Raw genomic sequence first — 23,644 nt, forward strand, 5'->3', positions numbered from 1 at the left:
CAGCCGTAGAACCATCAGGAGAGGTCTTACGCACTCGGCCCCTCTTTTTGCTCATGGAGCTAGATGGTGGCTGCAGCTGGATGTGGGAATGACAAGCACAGCACACTCGCACAACTGCAGCACTAGAGCACACACACGCACTGTGCATAAGAACTTATTTATTTAAGATAAGTTAGTTTAAAATTAGGGGCAGCATGGTGGTGTAGTGGTTAGCACTGTCGCCTCACAGCAAGAAGGCCATGGGTTCGAGCCCAGCGGCTGACGAGGGCCTTTCTGTGTGGAGTTTGCATGTTCTCCCCGTGTCCGCATGGGTTTCCTCCAGGTTCTTCGGTTTCCCCCACAGTCCAAAGACATGCAGGTTAGGCTAATTGGTGGCTCTAAATTGACCGTAGGTGTGAATGTGAGTGTGAATGGTTGTTTGTCTCTGTGTGTCAGCCCTGTGATGACCTGGCGACTTGTCCAGGGTGTACCCCGCCTCTCACTCATAGTCAGCTGGGATAGGCTCCAGCTTGCCTGCGACCCTGCACAGGATAATCGGCTACAGATAATGGATGGATGGATTTCAATGCAACAATTTCATCAAGAAGCAAAGAAACAGCGGCAAATTGGCCAGTTTGTTAGTTTACAGGTAAAACTTACAATCAAATGCACCATGAGGAAGAAACTGAGTTCAGGATGATTGAAATAACCAGTTTCCATTTCCTTTTTACGACTTTCCCAATTTATCAAAATGTTTTACACATTCAGATTTTCTTTGTTATACGACTGAATTCAAAGGCCAGACTTTTACTGTAAAATTAACAGCCAAACCTTTTACATGAACAAATTAATAGCAAACTGTTTGATTATATTATCACTAAATATGTGTTATTACTACACATTAAAGATAATTGTACAGTGTATTTTATGGTAGAATGCAGGCGGCTGTGATTGCCAGACATGTACTGAATAAAACCATGATATTTCTGTTCCCTGTAGATCATAATTTTTCGATAACTACAGCCATTTTACTGTAAAATACTGGCCAAACCGGGAAAAGTATTTTTTTTCTAAATAAACATGAATTAGAAACTAGCAAAGTACTAGAGTAACACTAAATGTATTCAAAACATGTTACTTAGACCTATTGTAAACTAAATTTACCTTTAACTCACACAGCTCAATGGAAAAGAAGCTTGTACACAGACATAAAAATGGGAGTTTTGATTTCTTTTTGTTCTGTCTGGGATTTTTTTCTGTGAGCATTGGAAAGAAGGTAATGTTAGCCAGACTGCACCATCACAGTAGCATGACGTGTGTTACAGAGTGTTCCTGTAACTGTTACAATCTTAGCTTTATGGGGGTTTTTCAAAAACCATATCATAATACACACACACACACACACACACACACACACACACCTGATCTAACTCTAGAGGTGACTGTTGCCATGCCTACAGTGTAAAGGACTATTGCAGGAATTTCACACACAAACACTTCTCCTCCAGACCCTCATCATCTCACACATCAACTAAATAATATTTGAATATCTGTCCACTGTAATGAGCACCATGCATAAAAAGGTTAATTCCTTTCATTCTATATTGCCAAAATAAGGCAGTAATTCAGAGGAAAGTTTAAATTAGTCGTGCTCTTTTCACTGTCTTTTCAATACGTTGTTATTCGGGCTGTCAAGAGATTAAAAAACTAATCTAATGAATTATGTACTTTGTGATTAATTGATCTAAATGAATCCCATAAATATTTGCTATGAGGTGCATTTCTAAAATATTTCAATACTACATACACTGTACAACCTCGATAATACACCCTCTTCTGCTCCCTTTTTGGTCACATCTCCTCAGTACAACGTCTGCATATCAGTTTAATGTAAAAAGGATGTTACACAGATTGTTAAATCCTGCCTGCCCAGTTTGTGCTCAGATTAAGTTCCCATGACGGCTACGCTCAGGTGTTTTGGAACCATGACCTATACTGAACAGACCTTGGTCTTATATTACTATTGATTTGATCACAGACCTCACCAGTTCTCAGGTATTCACCACCAGTCATGTAGCTTGTTCCACCATGTATTCCAGACATATGGTCTTGTCCGGGTATTTTTTATTTATTTATTTTATTTATTTATTTTTTAATTCAGACTCTACAGCAAGGTCTACATTTGACTGGTGATTGTTATACAGTGGACACGGTTGAACCAAGCATCCATCGAAGCAGTGTTAGATAATACGTAAGTAAATAAAGAAATAAATAAAGTGGCAAGTAGTTAATAATTAGAATAATATGAGTCATTTTTCTGTCTTATATGTTCATCTGTCACTGCGTTTTTGTTTTCTGGTCCAATGAGACTTCACTAATACCATGAGCTTGTGCATGTCTGCGTACTACCTCTATATCCTATGGCTTATAATTCCCACCTATTTATAATTAAATCATTTTAATAGTTTATCATTTAATGCTTCTTACTTCTATATGAGACATTCCCAGTGACCCAGAGCCTTTATAAAATACACGAACGTATCACACTCACCTAAACCATCAGCAACTTTCCCCCAGATGGACACATCTGCCAGGAAACTGAGGGTGAACAGAGGACTGTATTTTGCACTGAATTGTGTGGCATAATATTTTTTGAAATTTCCTTTATTTCAATGTAAAGAGATATTTCTCAAAGCTTTTCTTCTATAGAAAGTAAAAAAGAATGAACTAATATCCTTGCATACATGTATTGTTGTATAGTACGAGTATGTATCTGTATACTTTTTTTTAAGGCATGCACATGTACAAACATGACGGTAACGTAATGATTAATTTATTAATTGTCATGATGTTCCATGAATACACAAGCACAGGCAGGTTCCAACAGTGCATCGTCCTTTATGTCCTTCAGGAACATGAAATACATAAGAATCACATACATGAAGTAAATAACAGCAGGAAAGCTTTTTTTTTTCTTGCATCTAAAGTCTGGAATCCAGTTTGAAATCTCATTTACTTCTAAAAGTGAAGCTACTTGCATTGTTCAATCTAAACAACAAAAATAAAAGATTTCATGATTGTTTATTATGATTGTAACATAATGAATGAATAAAGTATACTTTTAACATACCTGCCATGTTGGAAAAGACAGGTGAATTGAAAGAGTGGTGATACATGTAATATATACAACATTGGTTATCTCATTACAGTGGCACCTGTCAAGGGGTGGGATGTATTAGGCAGCAAGTGAACAGTTGGTTCCTGAATTTGACATGTTGGAAACAGGAAAAATGGGCAAGCGTAAGGATCAGAAAGCTATCAGCATTCACTTTTTCAGCAGTTTGTGCTCCAGGAACTCTTCTGTGGGATTGGACCATATGGGCTAACCTTCATGCCCAATGTGAATCAATGAGCCTTCGACACCCATGACCCTGTCGCCGGTTGTCCTTCCTTGGACCACTTTTGTTCAGTACTAACCACTGCATACCGGGAACACCCCACAGGATGTGTCATTTGGGAGCTGCTCAGACCCAGTCATCTAGCCATCACAATTTGGCCCTTGTCAAAGTCACTCAGATCCTTACGCTTGCCCATTTTTCTTGCTTCCAGCACCTCAGGGTCTGTCTCAGAAACTGGGTACTGTACCCCACTAAATATACTAAATCAATAAACTATACGGTTTTGAATGGTGATGTTGGTTTTAATTTGAAATAGAATGATGAAAGAAATAATACAGATAAAACTAAATCTTTGATGTGAATACCCTATTCAGAATTTGGCAAAAATTCTGCAAATTTGTGAAAAAATGGCGGCTTGATCTGGGACATGATAAATAGTTGACTACATCGCATTCCTGTAAAATTCTGGGTGGCACGGTGGTGTAGTGGTTAGCATGGTCGCCTCACAGCAAGAAGGTTCTGGGTTCGAGCCCAGTGGCTGGCGAGGGCCTTTCTGTGTGGAGTTTGCATGTTCTCCCCATGTCTGCGTGGGTTTCCATCGGCAGGACAGTCAGGCTGTCGGTTTTTTCACTACTGCGCATGCATATAACAGACATCCCAAGTCTCCCGGAAGTTCCGGGAGTCTCCCACATATTGATAATGGCTCCCTGATAGCCGCAAATTGGAGAATATCTCCCGGAATCTCGAGCAAGCGAGCAAGAGCGTGCACGCGAAACATTAATGTCTGCATCGCACAGATGACGGAATATGCACGAGGGAGGCTGCGTGTGTGCCTGTTCATGTAGCGCATGCTAGATAAAGAGCATCCTGATTGGTCTACAGACATCCCAACCTGCAGATCCCCCCCCCGCCCCCGCCGATGGGGACAAAAGTCCAATATATTATTCATTCATCATTATATCATTCATTCAATATGGATGATCACCTCCATATTTATACTAAAATGAGAGTGACTTTTTTTTTCCTCTCCTGTATAGAACTGTTAGCTTCCGGGGTCGAATCCTTCCCCCCAACTCTGTATGGATGGAGGACGCGAAGTTAAAAGGCTTGGTGATTTGCCATCCACAGGTCAGCCAGAAGCCACCCATGTGAATGAAAATGTAACTTTTTTGGGGGGGATGAAATTTTAGTGTGTTTGTGTGTCTGCAATCCAGGAGAGGAACATCTTCAATCGGATATTTGGTGGTTTCCTGATGAGAAAGGCGTATGAGCTGGGCTGGGCCAATGCCTGTACATTCGTGTAGGGTTCAGCTCTGCTTTGATCTTTTCACATACTTTTACTCAGTGATCGGTGTTGTGTTTACTGATGACGTTTCTATGGCTGTATTTATCACAGTGGTTGTCGGCCAGTCCTGGTGGCAGTGGATGACATCATGTTCCGCAAGCCGGTGGAGATCGGCTCTCTGCTACTGCTGTCCTCACAGGTAGAATAAAAAAAGCAAACCACTCCTATACTATAGGTATTGTAGGAAAATAATGAATGACAGGGTGGTTAGATGAAGTGGAGTTACTATTACCATTTCAAACTTGATTAATTTGAAATTGCAGCACGTCCTGAAGTGCTTTATTTCTCTTGTACCACAGAAGTTTGCCAACACTAACAGGTTATATTTATGTTTAAAGGTGTGGAGCTCTATAGGGGCCTTTTAGTGACATCACAGATTTTTGTTTACCACGCAGCGTCCATTCTATTGCCAGGCAAACGAAGAAACAGTCGCGACAGTTGTTAATGAAAATCAGAACGACTGCAGTCAGTACAATCTCTCTGAAATGATTTTTTTTAAAAAAATCTATATTATACCAGCAGATTGCGTTACATCCAAAAACTGAAACATGCAGGCATCACAGATCCATATAATTTACACACACGTATTTATTATTTATTCTGCCCCCCCCCCATGTATGCGTGTTCACCACTTCAGATGGATTACAGTAAATGCAGAAGAGGAATTTCGCTGTGCTTGAGTTTACATTAGATAAAAAAAATTTTAAATTAAGGTAGACGTAATTTACCCACAAATGTTTTTATTCCACTTGAAAAGTGTTCGGTAAACCAGCTATCAGATTTGGGACACTACGACATCCTGAACTATTTAGTTTTTGGGATTCCTACACTGGAGATGCTAAAGACTTACAAAAGTACAGATGCCTACCAATATTTCAAGGCAGGTTTTGTGCCGGAATGTTATGGGAAATTCCTGATAAAGAAAAATCCCATATTATGACAAAGCTAAGCTAAAACATGACCTTCTAATAGTAATAAACAATCCAGGGTCTAGATCTAGCATATTTTATGGTGTTTAGCTGAATCTACGTTACCGGTGCATAACGAACATGCTGCTAGTCGAGCCAAGCATTAGGGGTTTCATAAAATATATCGCATCCAGAGCTACATTTTCATGTTGCACAGAGCTTTCCCACCAACTGATGTATAAAATGTTCTCCACACACATGGGAATGCTTTTCTTCCTGTTTAACTGCCGCTCGCCATTGTTCTCGTCTTTCTGGGTTCGCCAGGAAGCGGTGAAAAGTTAAACCAGGCTTATCTTCATGTCTGTTATTACATCCAAAAGCACTACAGGTCTCTGGCATTGTTCTTTTAGATGTAACTTCTACAAGTTTATCTGTAGATATTTACTGAATTTGGCTTACAGTCGCTCGCGTACACTTGTGCCAGTTGCTGGCAAACACAAAGCTCACCTGGCAACATGGCCGCATAAACAAGCCCGCAGTCCTCCATAAACACTGTCCGTGCCGTTATAGCAGGTATATAAACAGTCGTTCACTCATCAGCATCCCTATTTTCTGTCTCTTTAAGTCAGTAAAAGAAAAATTATGCAGCAGGAAGCTACAGTTTTGTTTTGTTTTGGCCCATAATAAACATCCTTACAAAAAAATTTCACCTTAGCAACGACTACATTTTTCTTTGTTTTGAAGCTGCACATTTAAGTGTGTTTAGTTTTAGTCCTTGTGAATGAGCTGTTACAGTAGAAACGATAATCCGATCACATCTAAAAGTGCTTAAGATTATTAAAAGTTGCATTATTAATTGATTTTCAACTGCAAGTGTCTAGACTCTGGTGTTTTTGTTTTTTTGTCATCGTCAGGTGTGTTACACTGAAGGACACCACGTCCAGGTCAGAGTTCACACCGAGGTGCTCGACCCTTTGACCCGGCAGCACAACACCACCAACATCTTTCACTTCACCTTCCAAGTCGAGAAGCCTGTTCTAGCTGTGGTCCCGCAGAGTTATGGAGGTTAGATCTCGCGTCTTTATTTTTCACTCTCCGTGTGTGTGTTGTAGTAATAATAATTCAAGATGAATGGAATAAATGAGATCAAGAAAAGAAGTCATCACTTTACAACTGCAAAACCTTATAACAAGAATAACCTTACATACACTACTGTTCAAAAGTTTGGGGTCACCCAGACAATTTAGTGTTTTCCATGAAAAGTCGCACTTTTATTTCCCACCATAAGTTGTAAAATGAACAGAAAATATAGTCAAGACATTTTTCTGGCCATTTTGAGCATTTCATCGACCCCACAAATGTGATGCTCCAGAAACTCAATCTGCTCAAAGGAAGGTCAGTTTTATAGCTTCTCTAAAGAGCTCAACTGTTTTCAGCTGTGCTAACATGATTGTACAAGGGTTTTCTAATCCTCCATTAGCCTTCTGAGGCAATGAGCAAACACATTGTACCATTAGAACACTGGAGTGAGAGTTGCTGGAAATGGGCCTCTATACACCTATGGAGATATTGCACCAAAAACCAGACATTTGCAGCTAGAATAGTCATTTACCACATTAGCAATGTATAGAGTGCATTTCTGATTAGTTTAAAGCAGGGGTCACCAAACTACGGCCCGCGGGCCAGATCCGGCCCGCCACCCCCCTTTGACCAGCCCCCCAGCCCCTCTGCCCCCCATCACTTGAACCGGCCCTATGAGGCAATCCCCAAAAGTGGTCATGGCCTATTTTTTTAAATTGCTTTTTGGCAAATAATAACATGTCTGCATCTTGTATTTTGTTGATTTTATCAATTAAATTGATATTTAGTTATAAAATGAACTATTCATATTTTCCAAATTTTCGTCATATGCTCGCAATCAAGCAGTGACAGGCAGCGCACGCGCACAGAACTGTCAGTGTTCAGGACAGCAAAATGGCGAGCGGTAAGCGAAAAGCTGACAGAGAGTGCAGAGTTTTTAAAGAACAGTGGACCACCGATTATTTTTTCGTTCAGTGTAAGCAGGGTTCGAATTATAAATTTGACCCTATGGGGGTCTCTATTTAAAAAAAAAAAAAGCAATGCATACTCGCTGTCCTGGACCAGCGCACTTTTGCGCACTGCAGTGCACAGCTTTCACACACAGGCGCGCGCATGCACGCACGCACACACACACGGTGTTGCATATATATATATATATATATATATATATATATATATATATATTTAAAAAAAAATCTCCTTCTCACCCCCGGCGGGGGGGTGGTATCCATGTCATCCTCAAGCTCGGGTCCTCTACCAGAGGCCTGGGAGTTTGAGGGTTCTGCGCAGTATCTTCGATGTTCCTAGGACTGCGCTCTTCTGGACTGAGGCTTCAGATGTTGTTCCTGGGATTTGCTGGAGCCACTCTCCCAGTTTGGGGGTTACTGCCCCAAGTGCCCCCACTACCACGGGGACCACGCAACCCTTGACCTTCCACATCCGTTCCAGCTGCTCTTTCAACCCTTGATACTTCTCAAGTTTCTCATGTTCCTTCTTCCTGATGTTGGCATCAGCTGGGATCGCCACATCTATCACCACCACCCTCTTCTGCTCTTTGTCCACCACCACTATGTCCGGTTGGTTAGCCAGGATCTGTTTGTCAGTCTGGAAGCTGAAGTCCCACAGAATCTTGGCCCTGTTGTTCTCAGCCACCTTCTTTGGTATGGCCCATTGGGACTTGGGTATTTCTATTCCATACTGGTTGCAGATGTTCCTGTATACTATCCCAGCCACTTGGTTGTGCCTCTCCATGTACGCTGATCCAGCTAGCATCTTACACCCTGCTACTATGTGCTGGACTGTTTCAGGGGCTTCTTTGCACAGTCTGCATCTTGGGTCTGATCTACTCTGGTAGATCCTGGCCTCTATGGCTCTTGTGCTTATGGCCTGTTCTTGTGCTGCCATGATTAGTGCCTCTGTGCTGTCTGTCAGTCCTGCATTATCCAGCCACTGGTAGGATTTCTTGATATCAGCCACTTCCTCTATCTGACGGTGGTACATGCCATGTAGGGGTTTGTCTCTCCAGGTTGTCTGTTCCTCCTCCTCCTCTGCACTCTCATCAGGGTTCTGCTGCCTGAGACATTCACTTAGCAGTTCATCCTTTGGGGCCATCTTTCTGATGTATTCTCGGATTTTCGATGTTTCATCCTGGACCGTGGTCTTGACGCTCACTAGCCCTCGGCCTCCCTCTTTCCGCTTAGTGTATAGTCTCAGGGTGCTGGACTTGGGGTGGAACCCTCCATGCATGGTGAGGAGCTTTCTAGTCTTGATATCTGTGGCTTCTATCTCCTCCTTTGGCCAGTTTATGATACCAGCGGGGTATCTGATGACTGGTAGTGCGTACATGTTGATGGCTCGGACCTTGTTTTTACCATTCAGCTGACTTTTCAGGACCTGCCTTACTCTCTGGAGGTATTTGGCTGTGGTTGACTTCCTTGTGGCCTCTTCATGGTTTCCATTAGCCTGTGGGATGCCAAGGTACTTGTAGCTGTCTTGGATATCACCTATGTTGCCCTCTGGTAGGTCAATCCCTTCAGTCCGGATCATCTTGCCTCTCTTTGAGACCATCCGGCCACACTTGTCCAATCCGAATGACATCCCTATGTCATCGCTGTAGATCCGGGTGGTGTGGATCAGCGAGTCTATTTCTCGCTCGTTCCTGGCATACAGCTTGATGTCATCCATGTAGAGCAGGTGGCTGATTGTTGCCCCACTACGGAATCGGTACCCGTAGCCGCTCTTCGTGATGATCTGACTGAGGGGGTTCAGGCCTATGCAGAACAGCAGTGGTGATAGCGCATCTCCTTGGTATATGCCGCACTTGATGTTGACTTGGGCAATGGGTTTTGAGTTGGCCTCTAGGGTTGTCTTCCACATTTCCATTGAGTTCTGGATGAAGGTCCTTAGGTTCCTGTTGATCTTATACAGTTCCAGACATTCCAGTATCCATGTGTGTGGCATTGAGTCGTAGGCTTTCTTGTAGTCAATCCAGGCAGTGCACAGGTTGGTCTGTCTCTTCTTACAGTCTCGGGCGACTGTTCTATCGGCCAGTAGCTGGTGCTTGGCTCCTCTGGTGTTACTGCCAATTCCTTTCTGTGCCTCGCTCATGTATTGAGCCACATGCTTACTCATTTTTGCCGCAATGATGCCTGACAGGGCCTTCCATGTTGTGCAGAGACAGGTAATTGGCCGGTAGTTGGATGGGATGGGTCCCTTCTGGGGGTCCTTCATGATTAGGACTGTCCTGCCTTGGGTTAGCCATTCTGGGTGGGTTCCATCCCTCAGCAGCTGGTTCATCTGTGCTGCTAGGCGTTCATGGAGTGCAGTTAGCTTCTTCAGCCAGTACGTATGGATCATATCGGGGCCTGGTGCTGTCCAGCTCTTCATCTTTGACACTCTTTCTTGGACGTCTGCCATTGAGATGGTTACTGGTTCTTGTTCTGGGAGGTTGCTGTGGTCAGCTCTTAGGTCCACTAACCATTGGGCATCGGTGTTGTGTGATGCCTTTCTTTCCCATATGTCTTTCCAGTATTTTTCCACCTCAGCTCTTGGTGGGTCTGACCGGTTGTTGTTCCCCTGCCATTGAGAGTACACCTTGGCTGGTTCAGTGGAGAACAGCTTGTTTATTCTCCTGGCCTCTCCTTCCTTGGTGTATCTCCTCAACCGGGTGGCCAGAGCTGTTAGTCGCTGTTTGGCAGTTTCGAGTGCCTCTGGTATGGAGAGTGAGTTGTACTTCCTGGGCGCCCCTTTATTCACCATGTTCCCTTTCTGTAGTTCAGCTAGCTGGCTAACTTCTCTCCTTGCTGCCTTTATCTTGGCCTCTAATCGTCTCTTCCATGGTGGATACTGTTTGTTCTGTCCCGAGCCCACCTTGTGTCCAAGCATCTCCATGATTACTGTTGCTGTACTGTGTATCAGCTTGTTGGTCTCAGTGATGGTTCTTGTGGAGATTGTCTTCAGAGCAGCATTCACATCTACTAGTAGATCTTCTGAAGGTACTTGGCAACTCAGCTTCGGTATTCGTCGGGGGCTCCAGGTTTCCAGTTGGGTCACGATCTTCCTTCTCAGGTCAGCAGCTCTTGTGTTGAGGCTGTTAGCTGTTCTGTTAGCAGCTGTTAGCTGCTCTGGTTGTGGGGATGATGACATCTCCCCGCTGACCTGTCTTCCTGGCTCCCCCTTGCCGTAGCATCGTTGTTGTATTTCATTAATCTCTAGCTGTGAGAGCAGATTTCGATTATGGATGTTGGAACACTGGGCTAATAGCTGTTTCTTTGTTAGCCTTGATTGTGGGTTTCGAAGTATCCAATGGTCCCACATTCTCTGCATGTATCCCCTCTCTCTGGGATTGCTTGTATAGTAGCATTCCAGCAAATCCGTATTTTCTGTCCTCGTCCATCGATGTCTTGTTCCAGTAGCCCATTTCTCATCAGTTTGCCCTGGTTCCCTAGCAACTGACGCAGACCTTGTTGACCCGGGCGACGTCTGAGCCGGTATGACTCTATCAGTTATGTTTTCACTCATTCCTGAGGTAGGCTGATATATCATGAAGGGTTTTTGCCTAAGGACCCTTACTGGATGATGTTTTGCCCCGACCGGGATTTGAACCCCGATCTCCTGCGTTGTAGTCAGTGAGCCTTACCACTGTACTATCCAGCTGATATATATATATATATATAGTTAAACAAATTATATATATATTGTATATATATCTCATCTCATCTCATTATCTCTAGCCGCTTTATCCTTCTACAGGGTCGCAGGCAAGCTGGAGCCTATCCCAGCTGACTACGGGCGAAAGGCAGGGTACACCCTGGACAAGTCGCCAGGTCATCACAGTTGTATATATATATATATATAATTATATATATTGTTAAACAAAGGAAGATCGTTGTGAGATAGAGGACAAGTCTTCTTCGGACTTAACTTCACATTCGATTTCGCAGGCTGCAAATTTCAGTTTGCGCGCATAGTGGTGTGGTGGTGAAGTACAGCCGTACATGTTGCAGTTTAATAACACGTTCAATACAAAGTTATGGCTGCATGGTGATCGGAAATGAAATGAGTTTTATTTATATTTATCTGGTGATATAGGCTATTCAAGCTTATTATGGTGATATATGACGTATTTGAGAGACTTCCACAGAAAATTAAGTTTGCTTCTTTCATGGGAGCCTGAGGGAATGGGAGCTCAGCTCCCATTGGCTCCCACGTAATTCAAACTATGAGTGTAAGGACCATGCAGTTTGTCTTGTATGTAAAGAAAGTGTGCCGGTTTTCAAAGAATATAATCTGCGTCGTCACTACGAAACCTGCCACAAAGAGTATGTTAGTTTGCGAGGGCAAACAAGAGAAGACAGGATTCGGAGGATGAAATGCGGACTGGCTGCACAACAGAATGGATTCCTTCGCCAAACCCAGATCAACCAGGCTGCTGTCCGAGCTGGCTATAAGGTAGCTCACCTACTAGCTACCCATGGAAAGCCGTTTACTGATGGGGACTTTGTTAAAGTATGCGTGCTTGCTGTGGCCGAGGAGGTGTGTCCCAACAAGAAGGATGCGCTCGACGCGGTGAGTCTCTCCGCATCAACTATGACCAGGCGAACCGAAGATTTGGGGGACAACATGTATGACCAGCTGAATGAGAAAGCGTCAGAATTCGAGTTTTTTGCTTTGGCCATGGATGAGAGCAATGACGTGCAGGACACAGCACAACTGCTGTGATCTATTGCTCATATTATTATAATTTCACTGTTTTTTAAAATGTATTTATTTTATAGGCCTATTTATTTGACCTTTATTAAGTGCTGCATACAATTATTATTTATATTATTAATAATATCAACAGGCCTACCTACAATTTATAATTTTCCACTCACCTTTGCCAGTGTCAATCACCTCAAATAGGCAGATGTTTCTTACCTTGACAGCTTTGATGTTATTTTTATTAGAAAACAAATAAATGGAATATCTGTGGTATTTCAAATTAAAACAAAATGTGAAGACTCAATTACTACTTTTGCAAACCACTAGTAAAGATAAACAAATATGTGCCAGGAATCAAGTGTTGATATAGTAGTGGGGGATATAGTAGTGGGGATATAGTAGTGGGGATATAGTAGTGTGGATACAGTAGTGGGGCTATAGTAGTGGGGATATAGTAGTGGGGATATAGTAGTGGGGGATATAGTAGTGGGGATATAGTAGTGGGGATATAGTAGTGTGGATACAGTAGTGGGGATATAGTAGTGGGGGATATAGTAGTGGGGATATAGTAGTGGGGATATAGTAGTGGGGATACAGTAGTGGGGCTATAGTAGTGTGGATATAGTAGTGGGGATATAGTAGTGTGGATACAGTAGTGGGGCTATAGTAGTGTGGATATAGTAGTGGGGATATAGTAGTGGGGGATATAGTAGTGGGGATATAGTAGTGGGGATATAGTAGTGTGGATACAGTAGTGGGGATATAGTAGTGGGGGATATAGTAGTGGGGATATAGTAGTGGGGATATAGTAGTGGGGATACAGTAGTGGGGATACAGTAGTGGGTATATAGTAGTGGGTATATAGTAGTGGGGATATAGTAGTGTGGATCTAGTAGTGTGGATATAGTAGTGGGGATATAGTAGCGGGGATATAGTAGCGGGGATGGCCGTGCCAGGCTAGTAATCTTTACTACACAATGAGGCCTGCTGGTGGTCATATTTGTCTGGGTCATACAATTCTATGTGATATAGCTGACCCGACCCCGGCCCCCCATCACAGTCAGGAATGACAATGTGGCCCCCAGAGAAAAAAGTTTGGTGACCCCTGGTTTAAAGTGATCTTCATTGAAAAGAACAGTGCCTTTCTTTCAAAAATAAGGACATTTCAAAGTGACCCCAAACTTTTGAACGGTAGTGTATGAATTAAGATAGGAGTTCTTTCTGGATTATGAATCTGAGAGCCTTCTGTGATGATGATGTTGTTTATATGGATTAACACAGAACTCGAAATGATGTTTTTAATATCTGTTTTTGTCTCCTCTAGAGTCCATGCTCTATCTGGATGGGAAAAGACACTTTGATGAGACAATGAAGAGCCAGTAAAGAACATTATGCATACGATGTGTCCATAAAAGATGATGTCTTCCAATGCAACGCAGCAGACAAACAAAAGGAATGCAACTGCACTTTTTCTGAGGCGATGTTACATTGGACAGATTCTGTTTGTGTGCATGTATACATTATTCATTTATAAATATAGATTCAAAATATTCACAAATATTTATACTCGTAGTAACATTGAACGTTTTTTTTAAACACTTGTACTTTTACACACACACTCTCACTACAAAAATAGTATATTAGACTGTGTCTATTGCACTTATTATTAAGATATTAGGAGATGTTTTGTATTTTATATCGCTGTATGGATACGCTGCTGAGTGTCTTCGTTAACCAAAGTGTCTGTCTGTCTTTGACTTCTAGACTAAATTGATCATGGATTGAAATGTTTCACTCCGTGATATTTTTTTTCTCCCAGTTTTTTTCAGTATCGCATCCCGACAGCAATGTTATGTGGTTGTTGTCTTGTGCGTGTATATTACAATAAAAAATGATTAGCTACCAGAAGTTACCGCATGGACTAGGATAGCTGGCAGGTAAATGAAGGGATGAAGCAAGAAAGCAATATGAGTTTTGTCTTGTGAGCATCTTGATCAATGGTCCCAGTAAAAGAAAACTTCAAGTGCACTTATTCACCATTATGAGAATAAAGTTACTTTGGAACAGAAGGGTGTCAGCACAGTAAATCAAAGTTTCACGTTCTTAGCGTGTGCACATCACCTATGAAATGCCACGATTTTGTTTTTTTTTTTTACTATAACAAACATTTGTTGTGTATTTCTCAAATGGTCATGTTTTTATGTTAAAGAGCCTAATAAAATCTAATCAGACACATTTTAGTGTGCTTATTAAGTTTATAAGAGATATTTTTGATGGAATCGTGTATGTAATGTTTGTGTGTATATATACAGTACACACTTGTGATTTTATTATTATTAACAGCAACAAATATACATTTGAATTCTCAGATCCGTTTTTTTTTAATAACAGCAGATCCATAAATAAATCACAGGTTGGTGGGTTTTTATTTATTTATTTGCTTATTTTAATACAGTATGCTGTCATTTTTATAGTAACACCTAATTCAGAAAAGAAATTTAGTCCATAAACTAAGACAAATCATAAATGGATTCGAAAATGTTACTTCAAAAAGAAAATGTCTCATTGTTGACATGGTCACATTTTCTGTAAGATGCTGATGTCACATTTATGGAAGGAGTCTCCAGTGTCAGTGTTTTGTATCAGTAAGAATTATACCATGGGAGAGATAGTAAAGGTTACGCTTTACAGTTTTTATGACGACTTTTTTTTTTGTCTTATGCTGAGATCAGGAGAATATACATTTGAATTCTCAGATCAGTTTCATTTTTTTTAACAGCAGATCCATAAATAAATCACAGGTTGGTGGGTTTTTACTTTTGCGTATTTTAATACAGTATGTAAGTATTTTTACAGTAACACCTAATTCAGAAGAGAAATTTAGTTTTTGTCCGTAAACTAAGATGAACCATAACTGGATTTGAACATGTTACACAAATTCAGTCTGATTTTGACACAGTTTTGTTGCTGCTGACAAATTTCCAGCATCGGGCCTGAATATGCAAGTCGGAAATGATGAATGGGCCTTGTAGTGCGAGAGAAAGAAAGAAAGTCTCGGATGGCCCACAACACCCTGAATAAAAGCCGAGCATGTTGGAATTTTTTGTATTTTGTCACCTAGTTTTACAACTCCTATAACATGTTCCTTGATGTTCCCTCTGTAGCCATGATTGACAAAGGCACGCAAGGATATGAACAGACGAATATTGGTTGGGGTCAAACTTGTAGAGTCTCCCGATCAAGATGTACCAAGAATTGCATCATCTGACATCGTAACCATTGTCTCATCTCATTATCTGTAGCCGCTTTATCCTGTTCTACAGGGTCGCAGGCAAGCTGGAGCCTATCCCAGCTGACTACGGGCGAAAGGCGGGGTACACCCTGGACAAGTCGCCAGGTCATCACAGGGCCGACACATAGACACAGACAACCATTCACACTCACATTCACACCTACGGTCAATTTAGAGTCACCAGTTAACCTAACCTGCATGTCTTTGGACTGTGGGGGAAACCGGAGCACCCGGAGGAAACCCACGCGGACACGGGGAGAACATGCAAACTCCACACAGAAAGGCCCTCGCCGGCCACAGGTCTCGAACCCAGACCTTCTTGCTGTGAGGCGACAGCGCTAACCACTACACCACCGTGCAGCCACCTGTGACCTTTTAACCTCAAAATCTAATCAGTTAATGTTTGTCCCCAAATGCACAAATGGTGAAAGTTTGGTGAAATTCCATTCATTCGCCTTGGAGATATTGTGTTTACAAGGTTTTCGGACAGACATTTGACCTCGCAGTGACCTTGACCTTAGACCTTTTGATCTCAAAATCTAATCAGTTCATGTTTGTCCCAAAGTGCACAAATGGTGAAAGTTTGGTGAAATTCCTTGCTTTAGCCTTTGTGATATGGTGTTCACAAGGTTTGAGGATGGACATTTGACCTCACAGTAATCTTGACCTGTGACCTTTTAACCTCAAAAGCTAATCAGTTCATGTTTGTCCCAAAGCGCACAAATCCGGGGCATGGCCACGGGGGGGCTGGGGTGGGCATTGCCCCCCCAGGGACAAGTCCTGCCCCCCTGAGAAATGCCCTGTCCATCCAAAGAAAACTGGCCAGGAAAAAGGCCACGATTTATGATCTCTGTTTGTGTCTTGTATTGGTAGAATAAATGCTGGTGTTGATTTAAAAACAGCATATATCTGCAAAGTTTATAGCTTTAATTATTTTTTGTTATCGTGTTTCCCCCCTCCGTAACCTTAAGGGGCAGAACAATCGTCAAAACTGCTTTCCAGTTGGTTCGTTTGAATAGGGGGCGTGTCAGTCCGCCTCCATTCAACTAGCAAGCACAACGCTGTGTGGGAGTTTACTTTGCGCCCATACAGTTCCTATTTCGTTCTTCTCTGTCATCTTTTCACAAAGTAGTGGTAGTAGTTTTTGTTGAGTTGAGCTTGTTCGTTTCATTTACTTGTTGATTTGTGTAGATAAGTCAGCTAGTTACAGCAGTCTGCCTGTGCTAGCGTGCTATTATTAAGACTAGGAGACTGTGCTAGCTAGTTGAATTGCCAGCCTAGGCAGGCAGCCAGCCACTAAGCATAACCCACACAGACGTTATTAAAACATTTTATTAACTAGTACGTAACACCAAAAGACATGCATAGGTGGCTCATTAAAAAGCAGACCTCGTCCGCCCCTGTCGCTGCGCAAGCTTCTGACTCCGCTGTTGAGCCCAGCACCACTGCTGCCAACGCGGAGCAAAGCCCTTCACAGGATCTGAATAGGTCTGCGCCATCCTGCAGTTCTGTGGCCGCTTCAGGAACTCGAAACCCCTGCATTTCACAAAGTACGCAGTCCTCCCAAACCTCTGATGTGCACGTCCCTTCTGACTTAAATATGGATAGCCCGTCCCAGCCTATTTTAACTAATTACCCCAAGCGCCCATTTGGACAAACCCTTCGGTGCTTTAGTGCAAGCTGGTATCATTCTCGACCGTGGCTCGAGTATTCCGTTATCCGCGATGCCAGCTTTTGCTTTGCCTGCCGCAAATTTAACATTTCACATTCGGACCGCGAGGATATATTTACCAAACGTGGCTTCACAAATTGGAAAAAAGCCCTTGAAAAAGACGCCGGCTTCCAAAAACATGCGTCGAGTCTCCCGCACGTCAGATCAATGTCTGCGTGGCAGGAACACCAGCGTCGGGCAGAGACGGGTGAAAGCATAGCTCACCTGCTGGGTCAAACGCAGATAGAAAAAAACAGGTACTATGTGAAGAGCATTGGGGAGGCCGTTCAGTTCCTGGCTGTCAATGAACTGGCTCTGCGTGGTCACAATCACGAGGGTGGGGAGGAGGGACTTTTCCTGAATATACAATTTGAATATACAGTCAAAAAAGATGAGAAATTGGCAGAAATTGTAAAACATGCCCCAGACAATGCAAAATACACGTCAAACGTAATACAAAATGAAATAATTGAAACCCTCACCAAAATGGTGCTAAACAATATCCAAGCCAGATACGAGAAAGCAGACTCTCCTGGACTTTGCATTAAAAGTGATGGTACCAGAGATCGCTGTAACATAGAGAATTTGTCTGTAGTAATTAGATTTGTCCAAAACTCTGTCCCCAAGGAACACCTAATTGGATTAATTGAACTACATCAGCTTGATGCTGAGTACATTTCCGACCACATTCTTTCACATTTGACTGACCTGGGTTACAGACCAGACCTATCCATATTTAGTGTGTCAGTGCTATGATGGTGCATCTGTCATGTCTGGGGGAAGGGGTGGTGTCCAAGCTTTGTTGCAAAACAAAGTGGGGAAGTACATTCCATACGTGCACTGCTACAACCACCGGCTCCATTTGGCAGTGGTTCACGCAATGGAAGCAGAACCCCTGGCAAAGAAGTTCTTTGACTGGTCAAATTCTTTAAACACATTTTGTCACAGACATTATGTTGCACACACATACAACACACCTACACTGAAACGACTACTGGAAATACGGTGGACCAGTCATTATGAGGTCACGAAGTCCATTGTCACCAATGAGGACACAATCAGAGGGCTTCTCTCAGATGTAGCAGAGGATGACACTGCTCCTTTTGACATCAGCACAGAGGCATTGGGTCTTTCGACCCAATTAAAACGACAGTGTTTCTTTAACACAGGAAAGTTCCTCCTTCAGGTCCTTGGTGCACTGAAACCAGCTAATGCCATTCTGCAGGCCCAAGCAGTGGATATGTGCACTGCTGGGGAGGTGGTGACAGCTTCACTGGCTACTCTGAAGGAGATGAGGAGTGACTCATTCTGGCAGGAGCATTTCTCTCAGGGTGGAAGTAGGCCTACCAATTCGCCCCCACCTAAAAGAAAACGCAAAGTTAATTCACAGCTTGGTGATAGCGTTGTCTTGTCAACACTTGGGCATTCTGATGACCAAATAGCTCCTAATCAAACTTTTAAAAGGGCCATGTTAAACATTCTTGACAGAGCTATTGTAGAGATGGAGACAAGATTCTCTCAGAGAAATGTTGAACTGATGAGGTCCACATCATTTCTCCTGCCAAAATCAAAGTCCTTTCTTGAGCCCTCTCTCCTGAAACCACTTCAGGTGCTTGCAGGCACAGAGCTTAACAGCATAAGCTTGCAAAATGAAATTTCTGTGGCAAAAGCAATGTTGCTCAATAAATTGTCAACTGATGCTAACCTCTCTGAAGCATGCAAATGCATTCAGCAGTACAAAGAGGCCTTCCCCATATTGCATTCAATATATGTCACAGCACTTGTCATTGGCGTGTCTTCAGCTGCATGCGAAAGCTCTTTCTCCACCTTGAACCGCATCCTCACTCCACTACACAGAACAATGCTGCATTCAAGGAAGAAAAATTTAGTCATTCTGGCACATGAGAAGGAAATCACAGAAAATCTAGACATGAATGAATTTGTTTCAGAATTTGCTAAGTGTAACCGCAGACTTGTACTGTAGATAATGGTCCAGGTCAAAGGTCAGCTATTCATGAAGACCAGTAGATGGTGCATCCCAACATTTTCAATGTCAACATTTAAATTTCCATTCAGCATAGCCAGGCTTTTCAAAAAAAGTTAGTTTAGTTTTTTTTTCTTTACAAAAAAAAACAAAAAAACCAAACCAAAAAAAAACTTCATAAAAAAATTCCACACTGGTAACAAAATTGACGGTCATGATTTATGCTAGTGTGACCATATTTTGATTACCGAATTGAATTATTACTATTATTACTATTATTATTATTATTGGACTATTAGGCCTAGTAATTGTAGTAGTGGTTTTCCACCGATTTTTCAGGTATTGTTTTCTGCCCCCCCAGATGAGCTAACTGCCCACCCACACATGCCATTCTGGTCACATCTCTGGCACAAATGGTGAAAGTTTGGGGAAATTCCGGTTTCGGGACGGACGGACAGACAACCCGAAAACATAATGCCTCCTGCACCTTAAGGTGGTGGAGGCATACAAAAATAACCACATAAAGTTTTCATGCGGGCGGCACGGTGGTGTAGTGGTTAGCGCTGTCGCCTCACAGCAAGAAGGTCCGGGTTTGAGCCCCGTGGCCGGCGAGGGCCTTTCTGTGCGGAGTTTGCATGTTCTCCCTGTGTCCGCGTGGGTTTCCTCCGGGTGCTCCGGTTTCCCCCACAGTCCAAAGACATGCAGGTTAGGTTAACTGGTGACTCTAAATTGGCCGTAGGTGTGAATGTGAATGGTTGTCTGTGTCTATGTGTCAGCCCTGTGATGACCTGGCGACTTGTCCAGGGTGTACCCCGCCTTTCGCCCGTAGTCAGCTGGGATAGGCTCCAGCTTGCCTGTGACCCTGTAGAACAGGATAAAGCGGCTAGAGATAATGAGATGAGATGAGACCTCCATCTCTCCAAACCCAGCTCAACCTCCTTTCTACTTTCACCACTAGGGTGCATCAGTTGCCCCCTAAAAATGAAAAATTCCTCCGATCATGATGCATTTTTGTTTTTATGTTCCTTTTGGCAGAGGTGGAAAGAGTACTAAAATATTATACTCAAGTACAAGTACTGTTACTCTGATTAAATTTTACTTAAGTACAAGTAAAGTTGCCAGACAAAAAATCTACTCAAGTAAAAATAAAAAGTAGATCATTTAAAATGTACTTTGAGTAAAAGTAAAACGTTACTTTTAACAATGGGTGTTTTCTGCCTCCATTGTGTTGTGCAAAAATGAAAAAGAAGAGGAAACAAGGATATATGTTCATCTCAACCAAGATGTTTTATTTAAAGGAAGTGTATCAAATTGAATGCTTAGGATAATGCTGCATTAAAACTGAGACAAACAAAAAAGGTCAATACACACAGTCATGTCGTTTACATCGCCCTGACCACACACAAAGCATTGTACACGAAATATGAAAGTGAAATGTTGCACCGAAATCTCGTAGCTTGCCTGTGTGCACTGTGTGTTATTGAACAATTCAATTCAAACATTATTTGTTTTTCTTAGTATTCCTTTCTGGCCTGTTGGATGTAGAATGGTAGGAGGACTGATCACGTCAGGTTGGTTAGCTAACTTGCTTGCATGATTAGCCAACCAAATAACAGACTAGTTACCATTATGTTACAGTACCAACAGGTTGCTACTTCAACATTAGCAATGCCATCCACTATTTTTGGAATATAACCAGCCTATTGTCGGTTTTACTATGGAAAGGAAACATTATGATCAGGGGCGCAGATACGTTTTTTTGAACTGGGGGGGACAAAAAACTGGGGGGGACAAAGCTGCCAGCAAACCAACCCCAACCCCGATATGCCTGTCAAACTTGTTGTGGGTAACCATAGCAACCAAGCTCGAGCTCGCAACCTGTGCAGTCTGCGCAGCTCAACCAACCGAATATCAGTCTTTGTTTTGTTTTATGTGAGTTGTTGCAACTATGTATACACTGCTGTGCACCTCAATAAACCGAATGGTAATTAGTCTTTTGATTTTTCCGTGAGGTTTGCCTTATGCAAAGAAAGACAGCATAGACGTTTTTTCCTCCCTATAAGTGGGGGGACCGAACGAGGTGAATTTAAATCTGGGTGGGACGAATCCCACCCGTCCCACCCTCTATCTGCGCCCGTGATTATGATGCCAATGACAATACTTACCTCAACATGCTTGCGCAGATTAGACGTCGAATTTTTGTATGCCGCAATGGTTGTCTTCTTGGGCACACATAATCTGCATTGCATAATGAAACTGTCACCCCTTTTCTCTACAAAGCTGAAGTGATCACGTATGTAGGGCCAGGGGTGCACTTCATTACTGGAAGAAACTGCGTTTTCTGCAGGGTCGTCCACCACAGGTTCCTCGGTCTCCTCCATGTCCGCAGGGGGCGCTTTATCAACACCCGTGGCCCAGGGGCTAGGCCCCTCATAGGCTACCTGTCAACCCTACCCTTACCGTTGGCCAGGAAAACACTCTTATTTTATTTGCAATACGTGTCAAGCATTTACAGTGTAAGTGCGTAATTAGCCTAGAAGCCTACGATAGGTTACGTTTGGCTCAGCGTAGCTGCGCAAGGCCCACGCTCACATCGCTCAACACATCCGACCACAGAGGGAGAGAAGAACACGCGCATTATCATTACAGAGCCGGTTCTAATTATTACCACGGACAGGACAGTGATACTGCGTAACTTTCACGCAGGGGCATGGCCAGAGATAACCACACAAGCCTGCGTGCGCTATAATGTAGACCTATGTGTTGTAAACATAAAACACACACACACCTACAGTCAAGTCCTTTTAAAAAATAAAATACATAAAAATAGCTCGGCGGCATGAAAACAAACATTCACTGCAAGTCAAAGTCCTTGGCTCGGCGGCCACATGAAACGTAAACACCATGGACAGCGGCCAAACTCATAACTCTACAGACCGAAATACACAAAACCAAGTCCTACTAGGGTCTATTTTACCGATCTATGTTCAAGCATCATGCAAGTCTTCCTTCTCCTTGAATGAGACCGTGCATTCAACTGCCTTTTTGACATGACTGCATCAAAATACCACTTGCAACAATATTTCACGCTAGGGCTGTGCCGATAGACGATGCCATCGTCCATCGACGATGGTGGTCATCCATCACGATGGAGAGCCACCATCGTAATACCACGCCCCCTCCTGTCATAATCATGCATATACGGTATCATCTGGGCCTATTTAACCTAAAAAGTTAGTTTTTTGTTAGTTTAGTTAGTTAGTTTTGTTTAATATATAAATATATAACATATTATAAATATATAATTATATAAATCATTATAAAGTAATATCCTATTACCGCTTGTTCACGTAGGCTATGGTGCAGGGACGTGCTAGTGAACATAACATGTGGTTACACAAATACAGTATGCTACTAATAATAAATTTTGACTTCATTTTTTAGCCTACACTATACTTTTAATGTAAAATTTGTCATGTTGTTCAAACAAATAGCCACTATTAACAGTCGGGAAATATTTCACCTTATCAAATGGCAGTGAAGCGCAGACTTCGGCAGAAGTCAAATAACTTTAATCTGGTAAATAGGCCTACTTTCAGACACAAAATGGTCCACTCTAAGCCATAATGTCAAACCAAATGGAAGAATGAAGGTGATTCTGACAAATGTAAAGACAGTAAAAAAAAAACAATATTAAATCATGATTTTAAAAGCTGGTGCAATAATTCAAACACTAATAAATTGGAAAAAATTAGCACGTTCAAGTGCGCACTAAAGGCCGAAACGCATCTTCAATTGATATGGTGTAAATAAACAATGAGTAATAGCTTAAGTGTAGTTTCTTCTCATAGTTTGAATACTAGTCTTTCATTGTTAGAGCAGATTAATATCTTGCCGTGATCAGTGAGTGCTCGGGGAGGTTCATTTCCACCTGCGCTTTGCGCAGCTCATTTCTCCGAAGCCAGCTGTGCGCAAACGCAGTGTTGACTGCTCGGGAAACTCCAAACGCTCGGTCTGTACTGGCCCTCTGTTGCGCAAGCGAGTTGGTTATGGCCAGGTTCAAACTGTGCCCAAAACAACTTAACCACGGCCATTTCAATTGCCTGATGGCTGTGACAATAATCGCCCCGTTGTTATGCAGGCGATCTTTTTCTCCTCTATTTTCCATTCGGCAAGTGTCTCGCGCAATGCGTCTTCTAAATTGTCCGCTGAAAGTGTCTCTGGCATGAAACTCGTCTGCAGGC

General features: G+C 42.5%; 1 protein-coding gene across 1 annotated transcript; it reads left to right on the forward strand.

The window, feature by feature from the left end:
• Nucleotides 1-4,417: 4,417 nt before the first annotated feature.
• Nucleotides 4,418-13,984, forward strand: LOC132867865 (acyl-coenzyme A thioesterase 9, mitochondrial-like). The gene is made up of 5 exons (XM_060900837.1): nt 4,418-4,505; nt 4,592-4,677; nt 4,774-4,861; nt 6,545-6,695; nt 13,738-13,984. The coding sequence occupies exons 1-5, from the start codon at nt 4,461-4,463 to the stop codon at nt 13,794-13,796; spliced, it is 429 nt and encodes a 142-aa protein (XP_060756820.1). The 5' UTR covers nt 4,418-4,460; the 3' UTR covers nt 13,797-13,984.
• The last annotated feature ends 9,660 nt before the right edge of the window (nt 13,985-23,644 follow it).

The sequence above is a fragment of the Neoarius graeffei genome, chromosome 19 (genome assembly GCF_027579695.1).
Source record: "Neoarius graeffei isolate fNeoGra1 chromosome 19, fNeoGra1.pri, whole genome shotgun sequence".
NCBI classification, from domain to species: domain Eukaryota; kingdom Metazoa; phylum Chordata; class Actinopteri; order Siluriformes; family Ariidae; genus Neoarius; species Neoarius graeffei.

Excerpts from the sequence above, each read along its gene's own strand:
- LOC132867865 (XM_060900837.1), top strand. The coding sequence starts at position 4,461 with ATGGAGGACGCGAAGTTAAAAGGCTTGGTGATTTGCCATCCACAG. Across the intron at positions 4,506-4,591 it reads TGGTGATTTGCCATCCACAG|GAGAGGAACATCTTCAATCG; the intron begins GTCAGCCAGAAG and ends TCTGCAATCCAG. Across the intron at positions 4,862-6,544 it reads TGCTACTGCTGTCCTCACAG|GTGTGTTACACTGAAGGACA; the intron begins GTAGAATAAAAA and ends TGTCATCGTCAG.